This window comes from Oryza glaberrima, chromosome 12 (genome assembly GCF_000147395.1).
Source record: "Oryza glaberrima chromosome 12, OglaRS2, whole genome shotgun sequence".
NCBI lineage: Eukaryota > Viridiplantae > Streptophyta > Magnoliopsida > Poales > Poaceae > Oryza > Oryza glaberrima.
In genome coordinates this window covers 19,306,271-19,334,245 of record NC_068337.1, presented here as the reverse complement: position 1 = coordinate 19,334,245, position 27,975 = coordinate 19,306,271, and the positions used below count along the sequence as shown (strand labels likewise).

Genomic DNA, 27,975 nt, shown 5'->3' with positions numbered 1-27,975 from the left:
TCGGACCTCGATCCCATCAAACCTTTTCTCCAGCTTCCTGACTTCTACGAGGTACTTGGATAACTTGGGGCTAGAGCACTTGTAGTCTTTGTGCACCTGGTTTGCAACTAGTTCTGAATCTCCTTTCATGATTAGTCGCTTGGCACCCAGAGCGGTCGCTGCTCTTATTCTGACAAGTAGTCCTTTGTACTCGGCTGTGTTGTTGGTCGCCCTGAAGTTGAGGTGGATTGCATGCTTGAACTGATCCCCTGCAGGTGATGTCAAGATGAACCCTGCCCCTGCTCCTTGGCTATTGAGTGCTACGTCAAACGCCATTGTCCATGTCTCGTTATCGGTCTGATTTTCTGGTCTGTTGTCAGGCATGGTCCAGTCAGCTACGAAATCGGCGAGGACCTGGGACTTGATGGTTGTTCGTGGCACAAAGTGGACATCAAACTAGCTTAGCTCGACTACCCATTTCGCGATGCGACCGACAACGTCTTTGTTTCTTACGACTTCCCCGAGAGAGAAGGAGGAAACAACTGTGACTTTGTGGGCTTGGAAGTAGTGGCGTAGCTTTCTTGATGTCATGATTACTGCATAAAGCAGCTTTTGGATTTGTGGGTATCTTGTGTTTGCGTCGTGGAGAGCTTCGCTGACGTAATAAACCGGTTTTTGCACCTTCTCTCTCAACAATGATGACGGTACTCACAAAATATGGTGTGGCGACAATGTAGAGGAATAATTCTTCATTAGGTTGAGGAGCAACAAATACAGGGGGATTTGACAAGTAGCGCTTGAGTGCGATGAACGCCTCTTCGGCTTCCTGTGTCCACACGAATTTGTCTTATTTCTTCAGCAGAGCGAAGAAGGGTTATCCTCGCTCTCCCATCCTAGCAACAAATCTGCTCAATGCCACCATACATCCAGTTAGCTTCAAGACTTCCTTGAGTCTTGTGGGTGACTTCATGTTCTCGATTGCCTTGATCTTCTCGGGATTTGCTTCGATCCCTCTTCCAGAGACGAGGAATCCGAGTAGCTTGCCCGACAGTACTCCGAACATGCACTTCTCTGGGTTGAGCATGAGACGATATCGTAAGAGGTTGTCGAACGTTTCCCGAAGGTCGTCGATCATTGAGTCGCTTGTCTTAGTCTTGACAACAATGTCGTCGACGTAAGCCTCGACATTGTTCCCAAGTTGGTTGTTAAGTGCCCCTTGGACTGTGCGCTGGAAGGTATTTCCTACGGTTATCAGTCCAAACGGCATCTTAACGTAGCAGAATACACCAAACGGCGTGATGAATGCTGTCTTCTCCTCGTCCTCTTTTGCCATGCTGATCTGATGGTAGCCGGAGTAAGCGTCAAGAAAGCTTAACAACTCGCAACCAGCTGTTGAGTCCACCAATTGGTCTATTCGAGTAAGAGGGAAGTGATCCTTGGAACACGCCTTGTTGAGGTCGGTGAAGTCTACACACATCCTCCACTTCCTGTTGGCCTTGCGCACCATAACTGGATTAGCTAGCCACTCTGGATGGAGAACTTCCCGAATGAAACCAGCTTTGAGAAGCTTGTCGAGCTCTTCTCGTATGGCCTGCTTCCGATCTGGTGCAAATCTCTGCAGTTTTTGGTTCACTGGCTTGGCATCGGGTCGCACCATGAGTTTGTGCTCAATCACCTCCCTGGGGACTCCCAGCATGTTGGACGGTTGCCAAGCGAACACGTCTGCATTGTCGCGGAGGAAGGTGATGAGCGCGAGTTCCTATTTCTCATCTAGTGATGCCCCGATCTTGACGGTCTTGTCGGGGTTGGCACAGGAGAGTGGAACTAATAAGGACACGACTAGCTCGGATATAACCAAGACTACCTTATGTATGAATCAACTAAAGGTGCATATGTTATACATTAGATTTACTTGTTATATATTTGAACAAATGTTGCTACACAATGAGTTTTGTGTGTTTTCATTTGCAGAGTTACTTGCTTGGGCGAAAGAAAAGAGACCGAGCATAAGGAATGCATGGATGATTGAAGAAGTTGATTGGGGACCAAACCAAGACCTTCTTCAAGTCTTCTTTCATCTCTCCACGTTACTTTTGGTCCATAGAAAAAAAGAGATAAAGTTTTACACGTTTTGGATTCGGATTCAGGCCTCCTGATAGCATCAACTTCAAACGGACGTAGCTGCTGATCTAGAAGGAATTTTGATGCCCATGAGTACTTGTTGGAAAGCTTATGGAGTTTACTTTTAGATGGTTTTGGTCCCACGTCAAAATTCCTACCGAGCTGCCAGGAATATGCAAAACAAGCCACGTATCTCATCCAGTCCGAATCTGATTTGGGTTTTGGGACTTGTAATTGTGTCGTGGGCTTAGCCTAAGGGAGTGTGCGCCCTAGGGCAACCCTAGGACATCCCTAATCATATTTATTCAGTAGCCTTCATCGTTTAGAGTTGGGTTTTGATTAGATTATTCTGTGAAGAACGGTTTCGCCGCTAGATCGGTTTGTGGAACCCCAAATTCGAGTGCTTAATCATTCATATGCAATTTGGTTGCAATCTATCTTGTTCTTGCTTGTGTTCTTCGATTCGCATGCAGGGATTAGCCTTCTCGGCGAGGTCAACCGGGTTTCGGCATGGTTGATAACTAGAGGAGACGTGGTGCTACGATTGCGGGGTCAGTAGCGTGTTCGTTCAGAAGCCGGATCGAGTTGTGTCGTGACTTCTCCCAAATCGACTGTTTATCAATACCTATCGAAAGATCGGGACCTCACATCCCTCATCAGTTGGTATTAGAGCGTGGTTGCCCGTATAGGGCACCATATTTTCTCTGTGTCATCGCCTTGTGGCTCTGGGTGCTTGGGTGGGTCCGCGTATTCTGTTGCGAGGACCTCTGTTTGAGCTTTCCTTTTCCCATTCTTGCGGCTCTTCTTCTTGCTTGACTCTGGTATGTCCTTGACTGGTTTCTTCTCTCCCCCTGTCTTTGGCTTGTCACTCTTGCATCTCAAGGCGTCGTCTAAGTGAGCGTATCGATCGACAATCTCGAGTAACTTACGAGCAGTTGTGATTCGTCTTGTCGCCAATTCCTGGGTGGTATAGCGATCTCGGACCCCAGACTTGAAAGCGCGGATAACAGAAGCATCAGTGATCTCGGGGATCGTATTTCGGCACTGATTAAAGCACCGAACATAGTCCCTCAATGATTCGCCTGGATTCTGTGTCAGCGCGTGTAGGTCATCCTCGATCGCGTGGCGCTTGTATGTTCCTTGAAAGTTGGCGACGAACTGCTGCTGCCACAAATCTGCCCATGAAGAAATTGAGTAGGGCGGGTTGGAGAAGTACGTTGAATTCCACGCTCTTTGCAGGCACGGATCTCAGCTTGTACGTCGAGAAAAACCCAGCAAGCTTGCAAGGTGTGTTTCCTGGTTTTGTGGATAGGACACCAGGACCTTGTCGCCTCGGAAGTTGTCCTTGTCGGCTCGTGATTCTCGTCGGAAGGACAAGATTTGGCCGTATTAGGATCTTTCTCGGGCTCGGACATCGTCGATGTTCCGCTCTCCACTTCTACGGGAGGATCCTTCGACATAGAGCCGTTTGAGGTCGTAACCACGACGTTCTCACTTCCGGTCATTGACGGACCAGTCGAGATCGGCACCGTGGTGTAGACTGGGAAGACGATTTCGCCGACTTGAGTCCACACCAGCATTGTTGAAGTTGAGACTCCTTGGTTGATGCTGGGGTTGACGTTGTTGTCGACGAGGCTTGATGGCATAGTAGTAGAGCCTTGAGCACCAAGTCCCTCTACCTAGCGCGCCACTATCGACGGGGGATACCCGTAGACCGGATATAGAGGGTATTGGGGTACGCTGGTATGAGGATCTACGTAGTACGACATCAAGCAAATAGAAGACAAAGATTATACTGGTTTAGGCCCCTTAATAGGTAATAGCTCTAATCCAGTTGGTATGGGATTATATGATGGAAACCACAGATTACAAAGAGAATAACAGAACTCAATGATACCGGTGAGACCGTAGTCGAGTTGGTTCGACTAGATCACCCGGCGACTTGGCTCCTGTAGGCTCCGACTTCGTAGGCTGTGGTGGTTGTGTTGGTGGTAAGATTCGATGCCTTAGGTCCTCCCCGGGGGATCCCGTTTATACCGCGGGTCAGTTGATCTCTAAGTAGAACTCGGAGACATCGGACCCCACACGATATGGTAACGACCCAGTTCTGTCCGAGTAGGACTCCTTCCATTGGTGGACTCCGTTCCTATCGTGTGATGGATTTCCTTAACGTATACAGGAATTACCCGTATACGCGCAGGTATACCGTATCGATATACATCGTATATCCAAGGGTAGAGGGTATACCTTATCCGTAACCCCGGCACCTGTATTATAGACCCTGCACGTCTCTATATACAATTATCAGATTATTTTTATTAAGTATAGCTAGTATTCTTGATAACATATGATATGAAAATATTATTAAAAAATAAACATATTTTTAATTGTTTTTATTTAGAGAAGAGTGCATAGTGACTCTATTTTGTGTAGATTTAACCATGCGATGTAGTGTAGAATTTGATTGATTCTATAATTGGTTACAAGAATGAGATTGAAAGAGTATTTTAGATTATATGCATGTTGTCATATGAATAATCCAATTATTTAGGTAAAACAAGCATCAGTAAGGTTGCCATCGTTGAGGTTGTGCCATTATATTGAAGATGTTCCAATTTTCTGATTGTCTTAGCAACAAAGAATCAATACAAACATTTGCATTGAGATGGTTACGCATGAAAAACGTATATTATCATTATAATTTTTAACCCGTTGCAACGCACGGGCATTTTTCTAGTAAATAGAGAAAATAAAAATGTGCACTGTACGGAGGCCCACCTGTCAGTATTTATTTTTTTTTATCTCTCGTTCTCTGCTCCATCCTCCTTCCGTTCTTCTTTCTTCTTTCCGGGAGCCGAGAGGAGAGAGATGGGAGGGCGAGCAGGGTGACGGTTCTCCTGTAGCTGGGAGACGGCGACGTCGGAGGCAGAACGTGTTCCCACTCGCTGCATATCCGGGGAATGTGGCGGCAAACAGTAAAATTGAGGGAGAAGTTGGGAACGCGGTCGGCAAAAGCTCGGTCCTGAGGAGAGAGAGGAGGCTCTGGTGTGGTTCAAGGTGGCGGCGGACGGAGGGGAAAAGTAGAGAAATGGGTTCTTCTCAGCGAGGCGGAGCTGGTGGTGAGAGGGAATAGGAAGGGAAGCTCCGTTGAGGAGATCGGCTAGTGATGGTAGATTGGCCGGCAGTCGGACGGCTATGTGTAGGTGCGTGCGACAGACTCGGGAAAGCCGGAGAAAAATCGAATCGGACTGGAACAACGTACAAAAAGTAGGCAAAAACATTTTAAACTTTTATAAATGATAAAGATAAAGCATCACTCAACATTTAAAGCTTCATCGAAACGATACTTTAATGGATATGTACAGTGTACTCTTAAAATTCATCTGGTTTCCGATAATTTTGATTATAAACCTTGTAATCTACCCTATTATTTTCTACCCTATAATTCACCAACTGATGTTTACATCCTTCGTACTTCATTTATCAAATCCAACGGTCCAGAATTATCCAATCCAATGGCTCATATCATCCCACGTACCCCTCAACCTCCGCAAGCAGAAACCACCGCACCTGAGCCGAGAATGACGGCGCTCGCCCAGATCGCTCCGCCTCCCCTCGCCCAACCTCCTCGCTCCATCCCTCTCACAGTCTCACGCCAAGTCAGGGGCGACGCCACAGCAAAGGATCGGGGTCGATAGACCCCGACGATTTTCAACAAACGTGTTATACCCCCTCTATTTTACCGGCACTGACCCCGGTCAAAAAAATATTAGACCCCAGTAGAATTAATTAGTTAAAGCCCAAATTGTGATTAGCAGTAATGGTACAACAAACAAATTAATATCAAAGCTAGATCAGCCCAGCCCACATAATGAGAAAACGCTTGGATTTGAGCCCACAAGGCTGGCAGCCCACTACTCCCACTAGTCCCCACAAATTCCCCTGTTTAGATATCGTATATTCGTTTTCTAGTAATTACAGAGTCTCGACTTCTCGTCTTCAGATCTTCTCGAGTCGCACATCTAGGCAAGGCAGAGGCACGACGCACGAGCGGGCAGGACGGCCGGACGGGCGGCGAACGGGCGAACTGGTGAAGATTGAAGACGTCAAGACGAGGATCGGGCGATCAGCAACGCCGCGACGGCGAGCGTGAGCAGGCAAGCTGCGAGGTTTTGCTGTTTGATCAGGACATCAGGTAAGTATCCCTATCCCATTTTTTCTTTTTGTGGGGACTATCCCAATTTCTTGGTTTCTCATCTCTGAAACCTAATCTTAGGAATTTAGGGTTCTGAAATATGCACTTTTCAATTTATTCAGACTTCTGTATTCTGTTACTGTGTTACATGGCTTGATGGAGTGATCTTCATGAACGAGGAGGATTGAAATATTGAATCATATATTCAGAAAAATTTTCTTCCCAGCATAATGGATGGTAAGAAATTAGTGGTTTTGATAAGAGTGGGTGCTTGTGCATTTGTTGTCTATATTGTTTAATTGTGTTCATGATCATTATTGTTTAATAATTATTTAATAGGCAAGCAAACTATGATGGATCGATTCTTGAAAAGAAAAACACCCCCTCGTGGTGCTAATGAGAATTGTCATGGTGATAATGAGAATTGTGGTGGAGCAAATTGTAGAAGAGCTGACACATCAAATGCTGATTGTACAGCAACCAATCCTACTTCGCGTATCTCACGAAATCAAGTAAATTTTGATGAGCTTCCTTATGATCCAGCGGATAGAAGGAAAATATCAGATTACATAGGCCAAAAGCTACAAGATGAGATAAGGCGAAAGTATTTGCTTAGAGGTCCTTTTAGACCACCACCTGGTTTTAATTATCCACAGAAAATTATTGCAAGCCAGTCACGTCGATGCAATCCTGAATGGTTCAAGACATATGATTGGCTAGAGTATAGCGAGAAGGTGGATAAGTGTTTTTGCTTATATTGCTACTTGTTCAGAGATTGTAATGAGGGCCAAGGTGGGAATGATGCATTTGCAAGAGATGGTTGGGATGGCTGGAACAAATCAGAAAGGCTTCGAGATCATGTAGGCAAACGATGTGATAGTTTTCATAACACTGCAGTGAAAAGATGTAACAATTTGCTGAAGCCTAACCAATCAATTGCTGCTGGCTTCAACAAGCAGCGCAATGTCAGTAAAGAAGAGTATCTTATTAGATTGAATAATTCAATTACTGCTGCAAGGTACTTATTGCATCAAGGGTTAGCTTTTCGTGGCCATGATGAATCGAAAGATTCTAAAATCAAGGGAAATTTTAGAGAGTTGGTATATGTTTTGGCAGAGCAGAATGAGAAAATAAAGAAGGTTGTTCTAAGGAATGCACCTGCAAATTGTCAAATGGTGGCTTCAGAAATTCAAAAGGATATTGTGAATTGTTTTGCTGAGGTGAGGGAAAGTTGTATTTTAATTAATTCTACATAAATGATATTATCTTTCATGGCCATTTTAACATGATAAGCTAATGAATTTTTTTATGCAGATCATAGTGAAATCTATCATTGAAGAAATTGGTGGTGATGTGTTCTGTTTGTTGGTAGATGAGTCAGCTGATGTGTCTGGGAAGGAACAGATGGCAGTAGTTTTGCGGTACGTCGACAAGTTTGGATTAATAACAGAGAGACTTATTGCTGTTGTTCATGTGAAGGAGACATCAGCTTCATGTCTCAAATCTAATATTGATATTATATTTGGTAAGTATGGATTAAGCTTAAAACAAATAAGAGGGCAAGGTTACGACGGAGCCAGCAACATGAGGGGTGAATTTAATGGTTTAAGAGCTTTAATCCAAAGAGAGAATAGCTCGGCATATTATATCCATTGCTTTGCTCATCAATTGCAGTTGGTTATTGTCGCAATGGCTAAAAAGAATGATGATGCTAGTGACTTTTTTGACATGATAGCCCTGTTGCTCACTGTTGTTGGAGCTTCTTGCAAAAGGAAGGATATGATTCGAGAAAGTCAGCAAGAGAGAGTTACAAAGGCTATAGGAAGTGGACAGTTGAGTACTGGAACTGGATTACATCAAGAGCAGTCCCTCCAAAGAGCTGGTGACACACGGTGGGGTTCTTACTATAAAACTCTCAAGAGCCTAAATAATTTGTTTGCTGATGTTATTCAAGTGCTCCAATATGTTGAAAAAGAAGGTCCAAATGCAAAGAGGCGTCAAGCTCGTGGTCTTATGGACTATCTCAAAGACTTTGACTTTGTTTTCCACTTACACTTAATGTTGCTTATTTTAGGGCATGCAAATTCTTTATCACTATCATTGCAAAGGAAAGATAAAGATATCTTGGAGGCAATGGTAGAGGTTAAATTAACTAAGCAAAAATTTCAGCAAATTAGAGATGATGGTTGGGATTCTCTGTTGGAGACCATATACTCGTTTTGCGAAGAACATGGACTTCCTAAGTTGGATATGGACGAAGACTATATTGATCGGCATAAGCCAAGACACAAGACAAACCGTACCAACTATCAACATTATCGATATGATTGCTTGAATTCTATTATGGACTTGCAGCTTACAGAGTTTAATGATCGTTTCAATGAGGTCAATTCTGAATTGCTCACCAACATCGCTGCCTTTAATCCTAGGAATTCTTTTGATTCTTTTAGCGTTGAGAGCTTGATAGAGTTGGCTAAGTCATACCCTGATGATTTTGATTCAACACAGTTGAGGGATCTTGATCGTGAGCTCCATTTTTATATTGATAATATACGAGCTGATGAAAGATTTGCCAAATTGAAGAGTATTTCTGAGCTTGCTAAACTGATGGTGGATATAGGGAAACATCTTGGTTTTCCTTTAGTGTATCAGCTCCTCAAGCTAGTACTAGTTCTTCCTATTGCCACTGCATCAGTGGAGAGGAGCTTTTCAGCAATGAAAATTGTGAAGACAACTCTACGGAATCGTATTGGTGATCAATTCATGAATGATTGTATCATATGTTTCGTCGAACCGGAAATGCTAGCATCAATTCCAATCAATGATGTGGTTCTTCGCTTTCACAAGATGGAGGATAGGAACCGTAGACAAGATTTATAACATGTAAGAGGTAACCGCTACTGCAACACTCTTTATTTTATCATAATATGCCATGTTAATTTTGTTCCATCTTATGCATAGCCTTAAGTTATTGCAAATTATAGATATATTGTTAGTATCATTAGTTAGTAGACCCCGGTGACTATTTTTCCTGGCTTCGCCCCTGGTCGAGGATGCAAGCGATGGCGACGGCGATGACCGGGGTGGACGGGAGCCACAACTGCGGCGGACGTGGGCGGCGACGATGACTGCGACTGCGGTGGACGAGAGCCACGATTGAGGATACAAGCGACGATGCGACGGCGAGGGCCACAGGGGGATGAGGGCGACGGCGGCAGGCGGCAGCCACAGCGGGATGAGGATGACGACGCGACGACGACAGTCGAGCCGGACGAGGGCAGTTGGTCGACGCAGGCGAACGATGGCGGTGGCCACAAGTGACGGCGGCGGAGGACGATGGTAGCGGACGCAGGCAGGCAATGAGCGTGGTGACGAGACGAGGGCGGCGTCCCGACGGACGCGTGCGAAGTGCGTATGCGGGCCCATGACCTCGGGTCGAGCGTAGAGCCGGGCGACAAATCTCGTAGTCGCCCGCTCGTTCTCTCTCTCCCCCACTCTCTCCTCCACATCACCGAAAAATCTAACGTGGATGTGGAACCCCTACCCCTATCGTCAGTTACTGTACCTGCTCTAAGCATTATCCATTGACCACTGATACGCTAATGTAAATTGAATACCAAAAAAATAATTCTTAGCCACTTTACTAATATCCCAATAATTCATCAATTGCAGCTATTCTTGCCAATATTATTATTTAGAGAAAAAAAATATTTACAATAACAAGGCCATGTTTGACATAGATCAAAAATTTTATGAACTTTCACGAATTTATGAATCTGAATATGTGATTCCGTCCATAACATTTAGATGAACTATTTAACGTACAGATTTAAATTCAGCGTGGATCTGGGACCTGCTATAGTTGTGCCAAATGGATGTAAAGTTAATGCGTTGACAACTCTGAGCTGCCATGCCTAATCTTGTCGTATATGGCTACCAAATCAACAATTAAATGGATTTGTTTTCTTGCTAAATGCTAAAACTATAAAGATTAACCACATAGAGCAGTGGATCGAAATAAGTTGGAGTTGGAAGTGCTACCTCCCCATTATTTGTTCTTCAATTTCAGTATTTCCCGATTGAGATAATATTTGCAAGAAAAAAATATTACTCCCTCTTTTTTTTATTTTACTCTGTATTTCATAAAATAAAATAAAATGTAAAATAATTAATGACCTTAGCGAAAGAGGAATAATATAATACCATGTTCTAATTTCAGCTTATATCTATTTGTCGGATAAATTTTCGTTCGTTGTCCCTGTGCACAATCATCGAGTCCACGCATCAGTGCAAGAGCATCATCACACAAACATACCTTCATGGTCAAACTTATCCACGATAACATCAACCGGTGCAACGCACGGGCGTGTTGCTAGTTATTTATAATTATGCAATATACTATGGCCCCACATGGAAAGGTTGTCGCAACTGGTAACCGCATCATCTCTGTCAGGGAAAAAGTACACCGAAGGTCCCTCAACTTGTCATCGGGATAAAAGCGTCCTCGAACCACAAAACCAGATATACGGGGTCCCTTAACTATATAAAACCGGTCACCCAAGATCCTTCGGTGGTTTTGACACCGGTTTTAGTCTACGTGACGGCTGAGTCAGCGTGAGATCTACATGGGCCCCACATATCAGGTCTCCACATCAACTCTCTCTTTTCCCTCTTTTCTTTCTCTGTTTCTCTCCTTCCTCCCTCTCGCTCTCTCTCGTAGGGCATGGGGCTGCAGCAGCTAGGGCGCCCACGGCGGCACGCGCAGCCGAAGAATGCTGCAGTCGGTGACGGAGGCTCCCGGGGCGACGCGAGCTTCCCCCAGGCGGCGCACAGGCTCGAGGCAGCGCGAGCTCAAGACGTGGTTCTCCAGACCACTCCACGCGGGGGCAGCGGGGTCGGCGTCGTCGGCAGCGGTGTTAGCAGCGGGGGGAACGGGTTGTTGTCGTCGTCATTGTCGTCGAGGAGGCTGAGGAGGTCGTCGGCCGTGGAGATGAGGAGGGAGCAGAAGCAGCGGCGGGCGCGAGAGCAGCAGCCGCGGTGCGAGGAGGTGGCGGGCGGGACGGCAGCGGAGTGCGCCGCGGTTTTCTGCTGCTTCCCCTTCGCCGTCGTCAAGCTCGTCGTCCTCGTGGTCATCCGTGTTCCCGCCACGTCGTCCGAGGTGGGGGCCGCCGCCGCATCCGCTCGGCCTTAGCGGCGGCGGCTCTGGGCGCGACGGAGCAAGGTGGCGCGGGGGGGGGGGGGGTGTGGAGGGGGGCGCAGCGGCTCAGAGCGGCGGCGGGGAGGCGCGGGTGTCAATGGGGAGGCGGGAACAGCGTGGCCGTGCAATGGCCGTGCGAGGGCTGCGACGCCGGTGGGGGGAAGCAATGGGGCGAGTCGCGGTGGTGGGAGAGGAGGTCCGGCGGCCGGCGATGACGCGGCGCTTCCGCCGGTGAACTTGAGCAAGCACACGACGTAGTCGCGCGCGGCGTTCTGGATGGTGTCGTCCGGTGAGGAGGTTGGGGACGTCGCGCGTGGCCATGGTGGGGGTTGGGGAAGGACATTATGGCGATGTCGCGGCCGGTGAGGAGGTCGGTGCTGGCCTCCCCGCCCCTTGCTTGCCCTATCTCCTCCCTCAATGGCGGCCTGCCTCCGCGCCTGCGGCCTCAGCAACGGCGGGCGAGAGCTGTGGCAGAGCGGCGGCAGCGGCGCGTCGCCATTCACCAGCTGTCGCCGTCGTGTCGCCCGTTGCCGGCCGCCGATGCCCTCATCCTCTTCCACCTTGCCCCGCCAAAGGCAGCAGCTCGTCGACCTCCTCCCCAGCTGCCTACCCAAACAATGAGAAGAGTGAGAGGAGAGGGTGACGACATGGCCAGCTGACATGTGGGGCCCACGTGGGTCCCACACTGACTCAGCCGCCACGTAGATCAAAACCACCAAAGAACCTCGGGTGACTGGTTTTGTATAGTTAAGAGATCCTGCATCAAAAATGTTTTTTATCCGAGTAAATTGCACCCACGGTGCATCAACTTAGCATGTGGGTGCAATTTGGTGTAAGAACTTGAGAAATGAGCATATTATAGATATATTGTTAGTATATTAGTTAGTAGACCCCGGTGACTATTTTTCCTGGCTTCGCCCCTGCGCCAAGTGCAGCGCAGCCGCCGGCGCCGTCGATTCGATTCCGACGCCCCGCCTTCGCCGCCGGCACCCCTCACCGCCGACCGCCTCTAGATCCTCCAGATCGACGCCGCCCCTCCCCACCGACCGCCTCCAGATCGACGCCGCCCCTCCCGGACACCGCCGCCGTAGCGTCGCCACGCCCGCTCCACTCCCGGACACCACCGCCGCCGCCTCGCCACGCCGGCTCCACTCCCGGACGCTGCCGCCGTCGCCTCGCCTCGCCCGATCCCGGACGCCGCCGCGACTCACGCCGACGCCCCGGCGCCACGCCAACCGCTACACTGCCTCGCTCCTCACGCCAATCGCCGATCCACATCCGCGGGCGCTGCCGACCGCCGATCCACATCCACATCGAGGACAGCCAAGGAAGCAAGCGACAACCTCCTCTGCGGGCGCTGCCGACAGCCTCGGCCGCCCGCATCACCGATCTACTCCACGCCGACTATCTCCTCCGCGGCCGCTGCCGACCGCCGATCCACAGCGAGGACAGCCGAGGACAGCTGAACCACATCCACACTGCAGTCCCTGGAGGCGAGCCACAAGGATTTGTGACTTCAGGTTGGGAATTCAATTCAAATGTTCATAAATTAGTTTTGAATTGAGACTTATCTGAATTGCTGTAGGATTGATCATTTTTGCTAGGCCTTCTGTTTTTCACCTGGCATAAATATTTGTGATTACATCTAATGAGTGATACATGATTCAGTTTCTTGCACCCTTGATTTTTATTCTCGTCATCTCGAATTCTCCATCGATTATTCGATCTGCATGCAGTTATATATGTGCATCAATATGTACATCAATATATGCCAGGACCGATGCGTATATGCGACTGACTAGCTATCCATGGCCTGCAGAGGTGTGTTTGCCTCGCACACAAGCATCCCAATGCAAATTAAGCCAGCTTATCATTTTGATGGCTTTTAATTTGACACCTTCTGAAAATTAATTCTCATTAGTTAGCTATAGGATAGATATAATAGGTCGACACAAAACGATGGAGTATAGTATAACAGCAGAATGAATTCTATGATGTTACAAAACGGTGAAAGACTCAAAAGTATTGGGGCTGTTTCCTGAAGGAAACCATCCTATCTCAGTCCAAGAAATAGTTTCGATATCTTACAAATCGATCTAGTTTTTAGACATTTTCTTATTTTCTTTTCATGCCATATGAATGAAAGTAATATATTTTTCTGTCCTGGGGGAATTCGATCTCTTTATCATTTGGCACTTATCTTCTTTCACATATATAAGTGATTTACTCCATCCAAATAGCTGTTTAGTTTGGATGAAAATACATGAATTAATGTTTTCCATGGTTGATTGATGTTAAATGTTCACTCTTCTAAGGGTGATTTTTCTACATGTGTACCGGATGATCGCTTATTAGATATGTCTGTTGTTCACGGTTATTTAATTCAAGGTTACTTACATGTTCTCCTGTGGTCTTTAGTACTTTTCATGCATAAATATTCTGCTTCAGCATAACTTTTTTTCTTAATAGACATGTATTATTTTCATGAAGGTAAACATTGGGATGCAACATTATCTTTTTCAACGCTGAAAGTTTCTGAACAGTGTATATAAGATAGGAAGTCTGAAAACTTACTAGCTTACTATCACGACACGGGAATAATAGGGAGGTCTATGGCCCTCAATTGCCTCCGTTCTATATTCATTCCTGTTTCTTAGAGATCATTGTTCTTTGACTGAAAACTGAAAATCATTTTATCGGGTTAAAAGATTTTCCACTTATGTGTCTATGGCATATGGGATCAGGACCCACATGTTGGGATCACAATGCTATCTTGAGGAGTGGCCAAATCCTGAATTTCTTGGCCACTTATTGGTTTTAGCTTAGGTTGCCATTAGTATTCTTCTTGGATCTTTTATATTCATAACAAATATTTTTTTCCGTGGAAATTAGCCAGAGGAGATTGGGATGATCGGTCCATGCAGGTTATATTCAAGGAGGACTTTAGGATTGGTGGACGTGGTGAAGCAAGCTAAGTTTTGATAAATTTTGGATAAATATGAATGCTTAGTTAAATTCTGATTGATCAAGAGAAGCATACACTGCATTTGAAAGTATGAACACACATATTTTGCTTTATTGAGTTTGCAAGCCAACATGGAAATCATAGTTTCGTAGTAACTGATGAGTGTAGTACTGAATTATAGGAAAATGCATTCTCTTTACATAAGCTTTTCCTGGTATGAGTTAATGCATCAGTTAATGATAATGCATACTGGATCACACTTCCTTTTTATCTCTATAGTGTAAGTCACCTCTTACAAATGTTCTTATATACTGCAGACTTACAGTTCATAATAGTATTATATATATATATCCTCTGTATGGTGCATAAATTCAGATTTTTATTAGCCTTCAGATTTTTTTTTTACTGTCTCAGCTTCTCATGCAGATTAACTGTTGTATTCCATGTCCAGAAAAATTTACAAGGTCTGCTCCCCTTGTCCAGCAACTATTTGCATAAATTTCCCTTGAAAAAAATAGATATTTCCTGCGTGTTGAAATAGAACTAGGCATAATTTATAGCAAATTGAAATAGATATTTCCTGCGTGTTGAACTTTTTAGTTGATGATTGAATAGTTTCTGGAAAAGGTAAAAACAAGGAGAAAAGGAAATCCCAATGTTGCTACTGAGGCAATATAAAAAAAAATGCTATACTGCAATCTGCTTTGTGTAAAAGCTTTTTCAATCTTCAATCTAACTGTTATTGTGCATTATTATCAACCAAATGAAGAGAGGGTGCAACCTGGAGTTCCATGAGGTAGATATTTTATGTGGCGATCATGTGAACTAAGACCTTATTGTTCATGGGCTTTCATTGGAAAATTTGAGTCATTAATCTGATAAGATTTTGTCCTAGCCTATTCTTCTCCAAGCTTAGTAAATTAGGTTTCACTTATTTATAATTTATCATTTAATTTTTAGCCTTTGATTAAATGTCTTGTACTGAATCACGTAATTTTAATGTCTAAGTTTTACAAGAATCTCTCCAACACCTTAAATGATGTTGTTTGGAAATCAGATGATCTTCAAAGTCAACATTCCTAGAGTAACTTGGGAGGGTAGGATTGTGAACTATTAGCATACCATTCTTTTGAATCAATATTCCTACTTCTAGAGGCATGAAAAGGAGAAAGCATGTCTATTGCACTTGTACATGTGAATGACCCTGTAAATTATGTTTGGTCTCCACTCCTGTTGTATGTGTTGCTACTATCTTTTATAGAACCTTTCTGAAAGCAAGTGAAGCTGATCATGCAATGAGTTTTATGTGTCAGTAAGTTTTGTGTGTAAACAGTATGTTGTGAGGAACAAGTACACTTATTCTTTTAGATAATGGATTTATATTAAACCCAGCCTCTACACCTATGAAAGTATACTTATTGGTCAGCATCATTTTCATTTACTGTTGTTTTCATTCTCAGCAGGAATTTCATTTATGTTTATCACCGTTGCCTAATGAAACATTGCCTTTTCTGTTTATCACTGCTATCTTATGAAACATCACCGTAACGTTAGTACGGGCATATTATTAGTTTTTAATTCATAATTCACCAAGTGGGTCTTACATCCTTCATACTCCATTCATCAAATCCTACACTCCGTATTCATCTATCCCGATCGAACGATCCTGATCGACTCACCTCCCCTACGGCCCTACCCAGCGCGCCTGACGCATCTCCTTGCCCTGCACGCGCAATTGACGTGTTGTGCCCCCCTCAGGAGCACACTGTCTGACCAACCCTAATTGCCGCCGCCCCATAGGCCATCGATCCGCCACCCCCGGCCTTCGTCGCACCGTTGCCGGTCTCCGTCGTGCCGCCGTCGTTTGGTATCCGTCGCGCCGCCACCGGAATCCCCTGCCGACCGGTCTCCCTCACCGTGACGCCTTCCTCGCCTCAGTCAGGGCCACGGACGAGCTCGACGGGCGGCCACAGAACTAGGGCACCGGGCGGCCTTCCTCCAGGTCGCCATCTTCTGGATTTTCTACCGTGATAGCATATTGGGATTTGTAGGGGGTTTTTCTGTGTACTGTGTTGAATTCTTGTCTGTTGATGCTAGCTGCATCTTGCTTGTACACAGGTTAACCCCGACGGGACATCAATGGATACTATGGTTATAATTACGAGCTACATTAGCAGGAGCCTCCATAGCAGCAGGAACCCCCATAGCAGGTATGAGATTGAAAGGCTACGTAGTCGTCCACATTTTTCTCATCATAAATACATACACTGTAGAAGTTCACTTCTTTAATTTCAATTGAACAAACAAGCATTGTTGTACATTTGCTTTGTGAACTGCTGGCCCAAATCGCACGTAGTTCCTGCTTTCAGGCTTTCCAAACTATTATCTAGTTCTTTCAATCTTTTTATAGCTCCATTATTCTGTTGCATGACAAAGATTATGAGTTTGACGGATTTTTTGGTACCTAGCAATTGTTTTGTGTAGTTTAATGTGACTTATTACACCCTAATTATACTTACATTGTAATTGCATTATAATTACATTTGATGGATTTTTAGGGAGGATTTTCTATCAAATGTTAGCCATGAAAAAGGGAGCATTTACATATTATGTTCTTCCTCTAATCTTGTAATAAGGCAAATGCTCTAATTATACTTATTCATCAATGATAATAGATTAATAAACGGATTTAATTTTTTTTTGTTGCATCCATGTATGTATAAAAACAGGCACCGTTGGACAGGCAGATTTTAATTAGGGCCATCTCTGGGATTAGAATTGCTTAAGTTCATTTTAGATCAAGAAGCAAGAAAAGTAATGTACATCCATCTATAGATGGCCATAAGGCCCGAAGGCCCGGCCCACGGCACGGCTTTTTGGCCCGACCCAAGCACGGCACGACCCGACTTGGGTCGGGCCTGTGCCGGCTCGGCCCGACCGCCGGGCCGTGCCTGGGCCTCCCCGCTGGCACGCTGGGCTGGCCCGGCACGGTCGGGCTGGCCCGGCACAATGGGCCGGCAGGCTAGGCCCAGAACACAAAGTATCGGGACTAAAAATAGACATATAAATGTTATTGTCCAAAGAATAGGGACCTTAAATAGACTTATTTAGCTATTTATATATCCGAGCCAAAAGAGAGGGAGGTAAAATAGACTTTTTTTTAGCTATATATATGTCACAGCCCAATAGGAGGGAGGAAAATTAGACTTATTCTGAGGAAAGGCATGATGGGCCGTCGTGCCTTCGGGCCGGCCCGGCATGGCCCGAGGCGTGTTGGGCCGTGCCTGGGCCGTGAGTGTGGCACGTGGGCTGGCACGGCACGGCCCGGTGCGTCGATCAGGCCGTGCTGGCCCGACAAGCCTCGGCCCAGGCACGGTCGGGCCTAGGCCGGGCCGTGCCGGGCGGCCCACATGGCCATCTATACGTCAGTCCAACATGCACAGCATAGATGTTCAGGATTTGTAACCTGAAAGAAATTTCAGTTCATTTTTGTCTGAAAAATTCCTGAGAGACTGAAATTCGTTAATGTTTTCAGTCATAAGAAACCAATTGCTTTATGTATATTAGACTTGGTTATGGTTGGATGAGACGCCGTGGTCGACATACTCTCCGCCTACTGCGATGGACAGCGCCGTTGGAACCTCCACACAATATTTCAGGCAAGGGAAGAAGGAGGCCTCTATAATGTTAATTTCTGTCGGTTGGGCGCAGCGTGGCACTCATCTTACCGCAGGGACAAACCAAGGCAGATTTCAGGTTAGGCATCCCGCTCATCTGAAATGATCAGATAACATGTTCATTATTAACCAAAATTTGGGGGAGGGATTGGCCATGGAGATGGTGGCGATGATGGCCAGGCCAGAGTGCATGCTGCCCAGGCAGCAGGACTGCTTCAAGAATGCGGGCGTACTTAAGGCATTATCAGTTGAATGATCGATGAACTTTGCCCTCTATTTCTAGGTTGATTGCTTTTACAATTAAAAAAATCAATCGGTTATTCTTGAGGTATATGACTTATAACATCTGCATTTGATTTTATATTGATTTATCAACTCCGTGTGTTCCCTTTAACTGAAAATGGATTGCCACTATTTGTTTTATCCCAGATTCATGGAAGTGCAGCTGGGAGGCCTATAACCCTTATGTGGCCTGTAACACCCTTATGTAGGTATTGCTTTCTTGTCTCAGAATTAGAATGTGACTGCCCTTTCATGACCATGCAAGTAATGACTTAGAATTGTACAGACCAATGTGGATGCTCCTTTTATTTGCAGTAATTTGAAATTCTTTTATGTACCTCACTACAATCAGTTAAATATCCTGAATAGGTACTGATTTATTATAATTCTAAAGGTCAAGCTAACAAATTTTATATTTGTTTAAAAATTGCAGTGCATGTCAACTTATTTCTTAAGCAAGGTATATTTTGGATCCGAGATGAACATATTCTTAACCATATTCGCTCCAATCAAAGCAGTGGAATGTGGGATGTTGTGTGAGAAACAAAATTTGAATGTTTACAGAGTTTAGCTTTCATTTTGAGTTTGGCCATACCAGGTCAATTTTTGGCATTTCAATGTCTATGTACTTGGTCTTATAATGCTTTTGAAATGAATGTCTGGATCTAATCATGCAATGTGTCTTCAATTTTATTTTACCCCGCCACACATGGACACATATTGTCCTTAGACATGTGTCGAGGTGATTACGCTGTGTTATTTTCGAGAGGTTGGGAATCCCTCCCCTCCGCATGGAAAACGGAGCGATAGATTAACACGTGATTAATTAAGTATTAGCTATAAAAAAACTTAAAAAATAGATTAATATGATCTTTTAAAACAACTTTCCTATATAAACTTTTCACATAATGTGTACCGTTTAGCAGTTTAAAAAGCGTGTACGTGGAAAATGAGGGAGACAGGGTTGGGAACTCATGGGAAAGAACTCGGCAGATATAGTTGTTGGTCTTAAATTATTTTTTCAGACAATATGATATTTTTCTGCCCTTTGTTTTAAATTAACATTTGAGACTGATTCTAGAAATGTAATTTGACTAACATAAAATTTAATAATATAATTTATTAATCAAAATATTATTACACCATAGCGTTAGCACGGGCAAATTACTAGTCTTGTGATAGATTGATCACTACTTCCTTCGTCCTAATTTAAGTGCATCCATAAGTTTACATATTCAATGTTTGACCACTCGTCTTATTTAAAAAATTTATGAACAAATTTTAAAAAATAAGTCATGCATAAAATAATATTCATGTTTTATCATCTAACTAGATGATGCCCCACGCTTTGATGCAGGATATATGTTACATATTGGAGAAATGACGAAATGATTTGGATTGAAATATTATGAAGATGATTTGAGAATGTTGATTTAGCATGTGTATGTTTAGTTTTAGAATTAAATAAATTGTATATATAATTACTATATGTTTGCACGTCGTTGAGCTTTGTGTGCTTAATGTGTTGACGTGGCATGTTTGCATGTAGGTTTAAGAAGTGCTAATAAATACTATATTTGTATGTTGAGCTTAGGTGTTTAGTGGACATCGGATAACAACAAAACTAAAACCCACAATTATATTTAACTAGAAAAAATGCCTATGCGTTGCAACGGGTGAATGTTATTTTAATCTTATTATTAATTGTTACTAGCAAATATGCCCGTGCGTTGTACCGGGTAACATCGCAGTGGATAGAATTTACCTAAATGATTTTTAAGCAACCATTTGGACAATTTATTGACGTGTACGTGTAAAAAAATTATTTTTTTACAGTTAATACTTTTTATCTCAAATAAATTTTAAAGTAGAAGTTCTGGTGATTTTGATGTCAACAATAAAAGAAAATATTTTTAGCAGAATTCAACAGAGGAGATAAAATTGAGTGGTCACTTCGTTGCTTTAGTTGTCGTCGACCAGATTGACCATTGGCTCCAAGTCGTCGTTGCTGGTCGCACCGATCCGACGCTGTTGTCTCTCTGTCTCCCTCTCGCGCGGATCCGTTGTAAGGCGGCAGGAGGGACGGATTCCCCTCTCGCGCGGCTCGTGCATTGGACCGGGTAATCACAGTGTTGCTAAAATTGATTTGAACTTTTTATATGAAGAAATGAAGAAAATGAGTGGTAGTGAGCTGATGGCACATCCAAATCATGACACGTAGAAATTATATTTTTATAATGTAATTGTTTAATATACTCGTGAATTGCTACATGAAGAAAATGCGTGAAGTTGAACCGACGACACATCCAAATCGTGTCATACAAAAAATATTTTTTAATACAATTGTGAAAAGAGTAAAATGCATGGAGGGTCATTAAACTTGTTTAAGTGTGTCATATGGGTCATTCTACTTTTAAAATACACATTTGGGTCACTAATGTGAGGTAAGTGAGTCACTTACCCATCTAACTATCCACGTGAGCATACTTTGTACACATGGCATGCCATGTAGGATTGAAAAAATTGCATTTGGAAATATGCAGGAAACCCTCTATGCATTGTGATTAAATCGTCTCATATCAATTCCCTAAATAAATTGACTAGTAAACAGATCCTGAAATCAGTGCATGACACGTTCGTAGGAGGCTGCCAATATTCTTATTCCCGCTGAATGCATATGTGAGATCAATTTTTTAATGGATGTGTTAGACCATTGGAAATTAACAGATACTAGACCATTGTATGGCATAAGAATTCACCAATTTGTTGGCATGCATGTTTTGCCATAGCGGCTTCTACTTTTACTTTTAATTTCAGAGACACTACAGGCTTTCATAAATCAACATTTCTTAATGATGTTCCACATCTCAAAATCACATAGAAAACGATCTTACATTAACTGATAACATCCATGAGCAGTCAATACTAAGTTCCACTAACCAAAAGCCATAAATTTCAAAAGGGAAATAAATCCAATTGTTGAATTGTGCACCTTTTATTTTGCATTTTGCAACATTGAAAAAACAAGATAGAAAGCACCCATATAACTTCTAATTTTTTTCTTCTGGCTAGGTGGTCTAGATGATCTGGCCGTTGTTGATCTTGTGTTGCTTCTCTTCATCCTTGCTCTGCCCACGTGTGTAGATGTTGTCGCTCTTGGCTGTGGTAGTGTATTTCTATTGGCTTCAATGAAGACTGAATCCGGTAAAGGGCCTAGCTGGTTAATGGAGGATTGAGTTGATGTTGCCTAACAAGCAAATTAGTATGAAACATGAGTAGGTAGTAGATAGTGACAGTGAAAAATGTTAAACCATGCATGCAACTAACCTGTTCTAATAAAGTAGTCAACACTGAAGTGCTATGTTGGCGCTCTTGTACTAATTCTTCTGGAACAATTGGAAACGAGGTCTGCATTTGACATAAAAGATTAAGAAATGCTTGCCGAAGGTGACAGTACATAAAGGATATAGTTAACTATACCTCATTCATGTAAACATCTTTGTCATCTTGCATTACTTGTACACTCCTCTTCCTTTTTGGTCTCATCTTTTTAGCTGTACCAAGTAATTCACAATTATTCCTATTGTGTCCAGCCCCATCACAATAACTACAATGAATAACCATGCCATGCTTGGACAATTTTGTACCACCCTCCAATTCAATGGGTTGCTTCCTCCTAGTTTTCTTTGGTCTCCCTACTTTCTTTTCATATTTAGGAGGTTGGACATTTACACCATTCATTTTTTCCCATTTAGATTGATCCCTTGAAGGCACTATGTTATATTTGTATGCAGCACGAAATGACTCTAATGAGTAGCATGGTGATACCATGTCCTCAGGTTGTATCCTTTCATTCCTAAAGCATGATATGACATGACTACATGGTATTCCTGTGAGTTGCCAGCGTCTGCAATCACAACACTTCACATTGATATCAACTATGAACTGGTGATCTCTGTAGGTGACTTGGAAAATACCCTTCCCAGCAGGCAGTGTGTAGCATGTATTGGCTAACTCGACATTCTTCTCTAGTTTCTGTTTTATCTTTGGGCATATATTTCCACTCCATTTCTCCTCAACCTCCTTTTGCTTCATGTACACTCTAGTCATGATTTGGGTCTTTATTTTCTCAATCATGCTCATATTGGCAGTTCCCTTGCATGAAGAATGTACCTACAGATTGAAAGAGGAAATGTTAATACTATTGATAATGCTAATTGGAAAGCACACATGTACAATTAGGAAAATTATATCTCACTTGTTGAAAACTTCACAACTATTATTCAACAATATATCACACTTCGGAAAATCACTAAAGAATGCTCTACACCACGTATTTGGTGGGATTTCTTCTAGGTACTCATGTGCTTGCACGTTTAAAGCTTTCATTTTCTCCATGTTTTTGTTCCACTCAATTACATTGCTTGATCTTGCAATTGCCCAGAGTTGATTCTTCAAGGTTTCCCCCTTATATAGCACATGGAAATTCTGGTAGAGGTGTCTCACACAAAACCGGTGTTCAGCATCATTGAACACATCCCCAACAGCCGGTATCAATCCCTACAAATGAATAGGATTTCACTGATTACATGAATGTAAAAATTAAATCATGTATGACATAGAGTATATGAGATAATACATGCATATTCTCACCTTTTGCCTATCAATCATGATTGTATATGGAGTTGTGTTAACTATATGTAAATCATCCTTTAGGGTCTGAAGAAACCATGTCCATGTGCTCCTTGATTCCACTTCCACTACAGCCATGGCAATAGGGAAAATGCAATCATTTGGATCAATTCCAACAGCTGTGAGCAAATGTCCCCCAAACTTTGTCTTGATGTAGCAACCATCTAAGCAAATTAGTGGCCTACAACCGATTTTGAATCCTCTCTTGCAAGCATCTAATGATACATATAGTGTATTGAATCGTCCATTTGACAAGTTCAAGAAAAAACAGCTCCCTGGGTTAGACCTTCTCAACTCAGCAGCGTAGTCCCATAATTGATTGTATTGAGCTATCTCATCCCCATATATCTTCTTGAGTGCTATTCTTCTAGCTCTAGCAAGCTTACTTCTAGATGGTGTCAGGTTAAAGTCTTTTTGCACTATTCTTGCAAAATTCCTTATAGTCATCTTATCATCTGCCCTAAAAGTTTCCACATAATTGTTAGCAATATAGTTGGCAGTGAATGTCTTTAGCTCCCACTTCTTGTTGCATCTGTGTTCGCCGATATAAGTCTTGATCATGAAACATTTTGATCGGCTATCATGTGAAGCATTTAACTTCCATAGGCAAGTTTCATCACAATGAGCCCTTATTCTATCTTTGTCATTATAAGGCATCTTGATAGCCACTCTGTTCTTGACATTGTATTCATTTATAGCATCCCTTAGTGCTTCCACTGTTGGGAATACCATGCCAACAAAGAACTGTGGATTTGTCATGTCCTCAGGCATGAAACTCTTGAATTTTAGTTGCACCTCTTCATCATCACTAGAAGTATCACAAGGATCCAAACCTTCCTCACTAGATAGATGTCATTTTTCATCTTCCTCACCAGCACTTGACAATTGTTTGCCCTTTGGTGAAACTAGCTTATCAACGACATCCTTGTCCACCCACTTCTCAAACAAATCATCATCACCTTTATCTATTTCATAATCACTGTCAGTAAACTCAGCACCCTCATCATCATTATCACTTATATTGTCAACTTGGTAGTCCTCTGAAATGTGAGTCTTTCTAAAGTTGATATTTGCATTTAACTCATGTTTTCCGAGTGAATCCATCTCAACAAATTCGGTGATGACATTATTATGAACATACAACCTCAGGGTCCTGAATCGAGGTGCCAAAGCAGCCATACTATTTGTGTGCACGTCAGTTTTCACCCTTCTTAGCCCATTAGCTAATCCCCTCTCAGGAAGTAACCAGAAAACTTTTAAATCATCTACCTCTGCATGTCCAAGTTGTTTCAATATATCTTCAATCCAGAGCATTGACCATGCATCTACCTCACATCCATCAAAGTAATCCAAATTGCCACTAATATAGCCCCTGTCAGAACCTTCACCTTGAAAGAAACCACCATGCATAATCTCTAAAGAGAACAAGCCATCCTTTGGACCTAAATACATAACGTGATTTACAAATGTGGCACTTTTACTGATTGTGTTTGTTTCAAAACAACAAGTTATGGAACAAATAAATCGATTCAAGAACAAAGATATCGATCTTAAGAGAAACTCACTGTACTCTGGAGGTGGACTGCCTGCAACGCGAATGTGTGGCGCCATGGATCACAACGTGTGCTCCTTTGTTCAGATCGCCTCCTGCATATGAGTCACAGAATGCCTCTATGATCTGGTGTGTATTGCCTCTCCGGCAAGGATGCAAATCACGCCTCCTGCGAACGTGCCGTGCGCTAAATTCAGGATTTGTTTTGCGTATGGTATGAGTCAGTTGAATTCGGGATTTGTTTATTGCGTATGGTATGAGTCAGTTTTTTTTAGGGATTGGTATATATGAGTCAGATTTAATCACAATGCATAGGGGGGGTTTCCTGCATATATCCAAATGCAATTTTTTCAATCCTACATGGCATGCCATGTGTACAAAGTATGCTTGCGTGGATAGTTAGATGGGTAAATGACCCACTTACCTCATATTAGTGACTCCAAATATGTATTTTAAAAGTAGAGTGACCTATATGACACACTTAAACAAGTTTAATGACCCTCCATGCATTTTACTCTTGTGGAAATATTCTCGTGTGTTGCTATGTGAAAAAAATGTGTGTACTTAGACTGATGACACGTCAAAATTGTGGCACATAAAAAATTTACTATATGAAAGCTGACAATATATCTTAATGATGAAATTTAATGTTAATATTTTTTTTAGGGAATATTATTTTGAATTTATAAATTACATTTAAGATCAAATATATCGGTTAAATTAAAACCTCCCCCTGACTTGCGCTCCCACAGTGATTTGGATAGGCGTGGCCGCGTGCGGTTCTATCCACGTCGCCCTCGGCCTCTCCAGGCGCGTTATTTCCCACCTCTCTTTTTGCCTTCTGTTTTCCCGCGCGTTTTCCGCCCGTACATCCTCTCGCGCCTCGCGCTACGCTGTGTGTCGAGATGTCCACCGTGTATTGCAAGGAGCCTGGTTATTATGGGTTTGCACGCTTCATTGGTGGCTGTCTATGGACCATCGGTGACTGCAGTGTGGGCCCTCTCAGTTTTGGTCCACAAGGTTTGTTGCATTGTGTTTGCTTTGCTGGTACAGCTAGGTTGGACAACCATCACGCATGTACAGGATATGGGCATCGTCCTCTGCTTGTTGGTGCATGGGCTGCCATAGGACCTCTTCCAATGACATGCGGGCCCTTGTCTCACTTTGTACTGCTGTCTCCATGGACTGGGAGCATGTTTTTATTGCCTCGGTTTTTCAGTTTGGGAGGATGAAACTGCTCACCATGGGATGTGTCTCACTGCCTACAGGTGATCGACACGTCATTGATGCACTGTGGCGAGAGCAGGCTTTGTACGTGCCCATACACCTAGCCCATATGAGCTACCATCACTGCAAGGTGGGCCCATCGCGGTTGCTTGATCTGTGGTGCATGAGCCGGTTCTATAGCTCTAGCTAAAGTTTTACAGTCCCCGGTTGACATATATGCGCTCGGTCTATGTGGGCTACTGTCACTGTAAGGTGGGGCTGGTGTTGCTTGCCCGCTCGATGGCTCATTGAGCCTATTCTTTGCCTGTGCATGCCACTTCCATCTCTCCTCCCTGATTTATTTCTCCTCCTTGTGATATCTGTAGCGTGGTGATTTCTCTGCTGCTGTTCTATTCGAGGCGCCCGTGTAACACTCTGAAAATTTGACCAACAAAAATTAAAACTTCAAAAACATGGGCCTTCAAAAACTTTTTGAATAAATTGCATCATGCCGATTTTGTTTGATGATTTTTTTTTTGGATTTTGATTTCGAAGTTCATAGATCACGAATAAAGAAGAATTAATTAGGAATAAATCCTAAAACTAGATTGGTTAAAGAAATAATTAGATTATAATCTAAAAATAAAGATTATACGAAGATAGAAATAAATAAAATATTATCGCGGCCATATTTGTATCAATTAGATTTAAACGCGATGGAATAAGGAATAACTCTAATTAAGCCGTCGCGTCGCCTTGCGCCCCGTGCGCCGCGCGCCGACGCCGTCGCGTCTTGTCGCCACTGCCGCGCCGCGCGCCGTCGCCCGTCCCGTCGCCGCGTCGTCGTCCCGTCGCCGCGCGCCGCCCTCTCGCCGCCTCGCGCCCCACGCCCGCGCGCCGCTCGCCCGTTGCGTCGCCGCCTCGCGCCCCGCGCCCTGCCGCGCCGCTCGCCCGTCGCATCGCCGCCTCGCCCCCGCTCCCGCGCGCCGCTCGCCCGTCGCGTCACCGCCTCGTGCCTCGCGCTGCTGCCACGCCGCGTCGTCGTCGCATCGCCGTCGCCGCCGCGCCGCCCGCCTGTCGCCATCGCCGCCTGCCGCGCCGCGCGCCGCCCGTCGCGTCACCATAAGGCTGCCCGCCCCTCTCTCGCGCCCTATAAAGCCCCGACCCCTCGTCTTCTCCACCCCACACCCATCCCCTCCATCTTTCCCCTCTCCCCCCCTTCTCCACACGCCGCCGCCGTCGTGCCGCCGCGCCGCCGCCTTCAAGCCGCCGCGTCATCGCCACGAAGCCGCCGCGCCACGCCGGGTGCCGCACCAGGGCTTGCGCCGCCGTCGCCGTCGTCGCCGCCGACCGCCGCTGTCGGTAAGCCGCCGCCTTGCCCCCTTGCGTCTATCGCCGTCGCCGCCGGGTGGGCAAGAAGCCGAGAGAGAGGGAGGGAGAAAGGAGCCGGGAGGGAGAAAAGAGAGAGAAGAAGAAAGAAAGGAGAGGAAAAAGAAAGAAAAGAAAAGAGAAAAGAAAGAAAAGAAAAAAAAAAGGGAAAAGAAAAAGAAAGAAAGAAAAAGAAAATAAATAGGCATTTGAGTAAAAATTTAGAAGTTTAGAAAATTTAAAATAATTAGAATTTAATCGTAGATTAATTATAGTCGTAAAGTTGCGAAATTTAATTATATTTTGGTAGTCTCTATGAGTAATCAATTTGTGGTAGGAATTTGGATTTATTTAAGAACTAATAAATGTGTTGAATTCTTAGGAATTTACTTAGGAGACACAAAAAAAAAATCTTAGGATGAGGAATAGTCCTATTTCGCGATAACATAGTTGATATAAAATTCGCCTCTCACGCTCGCTTTTCGATTTGGTCTTTATTTGGATTTTATTTGAATTCTAATGGAATTCAAATCAATTCTTCGCACGTACTTGTAGAGCCCGAGGGAGTTGCGGATCTGAGCGAAGGTCAAGACCCGCAGGACTACGCGCAAGGCAAGTCATCACTATTCTTTGAACATGTTGATCCCAATTGTGAAATTGTTTTGTTTACAAATAAAATTGCATGCAATGATGAATATCCTACTTGTAATTATGCCATGCCTTGATTATTGTTTGTCACTT

The 27,975-nt window shown here is 43.9% G+C and overlaps 1 protein-coding gene and 1 pseudogene across 1 annotated transcript; both read left to right on the top strand.

Moving 5' to 3' along the window:
* Positions 1–6,648: 6,648 nt before the first annotated feature.
* On the top strand, positions 6,649–9,187 carry LOC127756372 (uncharacterized). The gene is made up of 2 exons (XM_052281722.1): positions 6,649–7,515; positions 7,610–9,187. The coding sequence occupies exons 1-2, from the start codon at positions 6,649–6,651 to the stop codon at positions 9,173–9,175; spliced, it is 2,433 nt and encodes an 810-aa protein (XP_052137682.1). The 3' UTR covers positions 9,176–9,187.
* A 1,831-nt stretch (positions 9,188–11,018) lies between these two features.
* Positions 11,019–11,727, top strand: LOC127756371 (uncharacterized; annotated as a pseudogene).
* Positions 11,728–27,975: the final 16,248 nt, after the last annotated feature.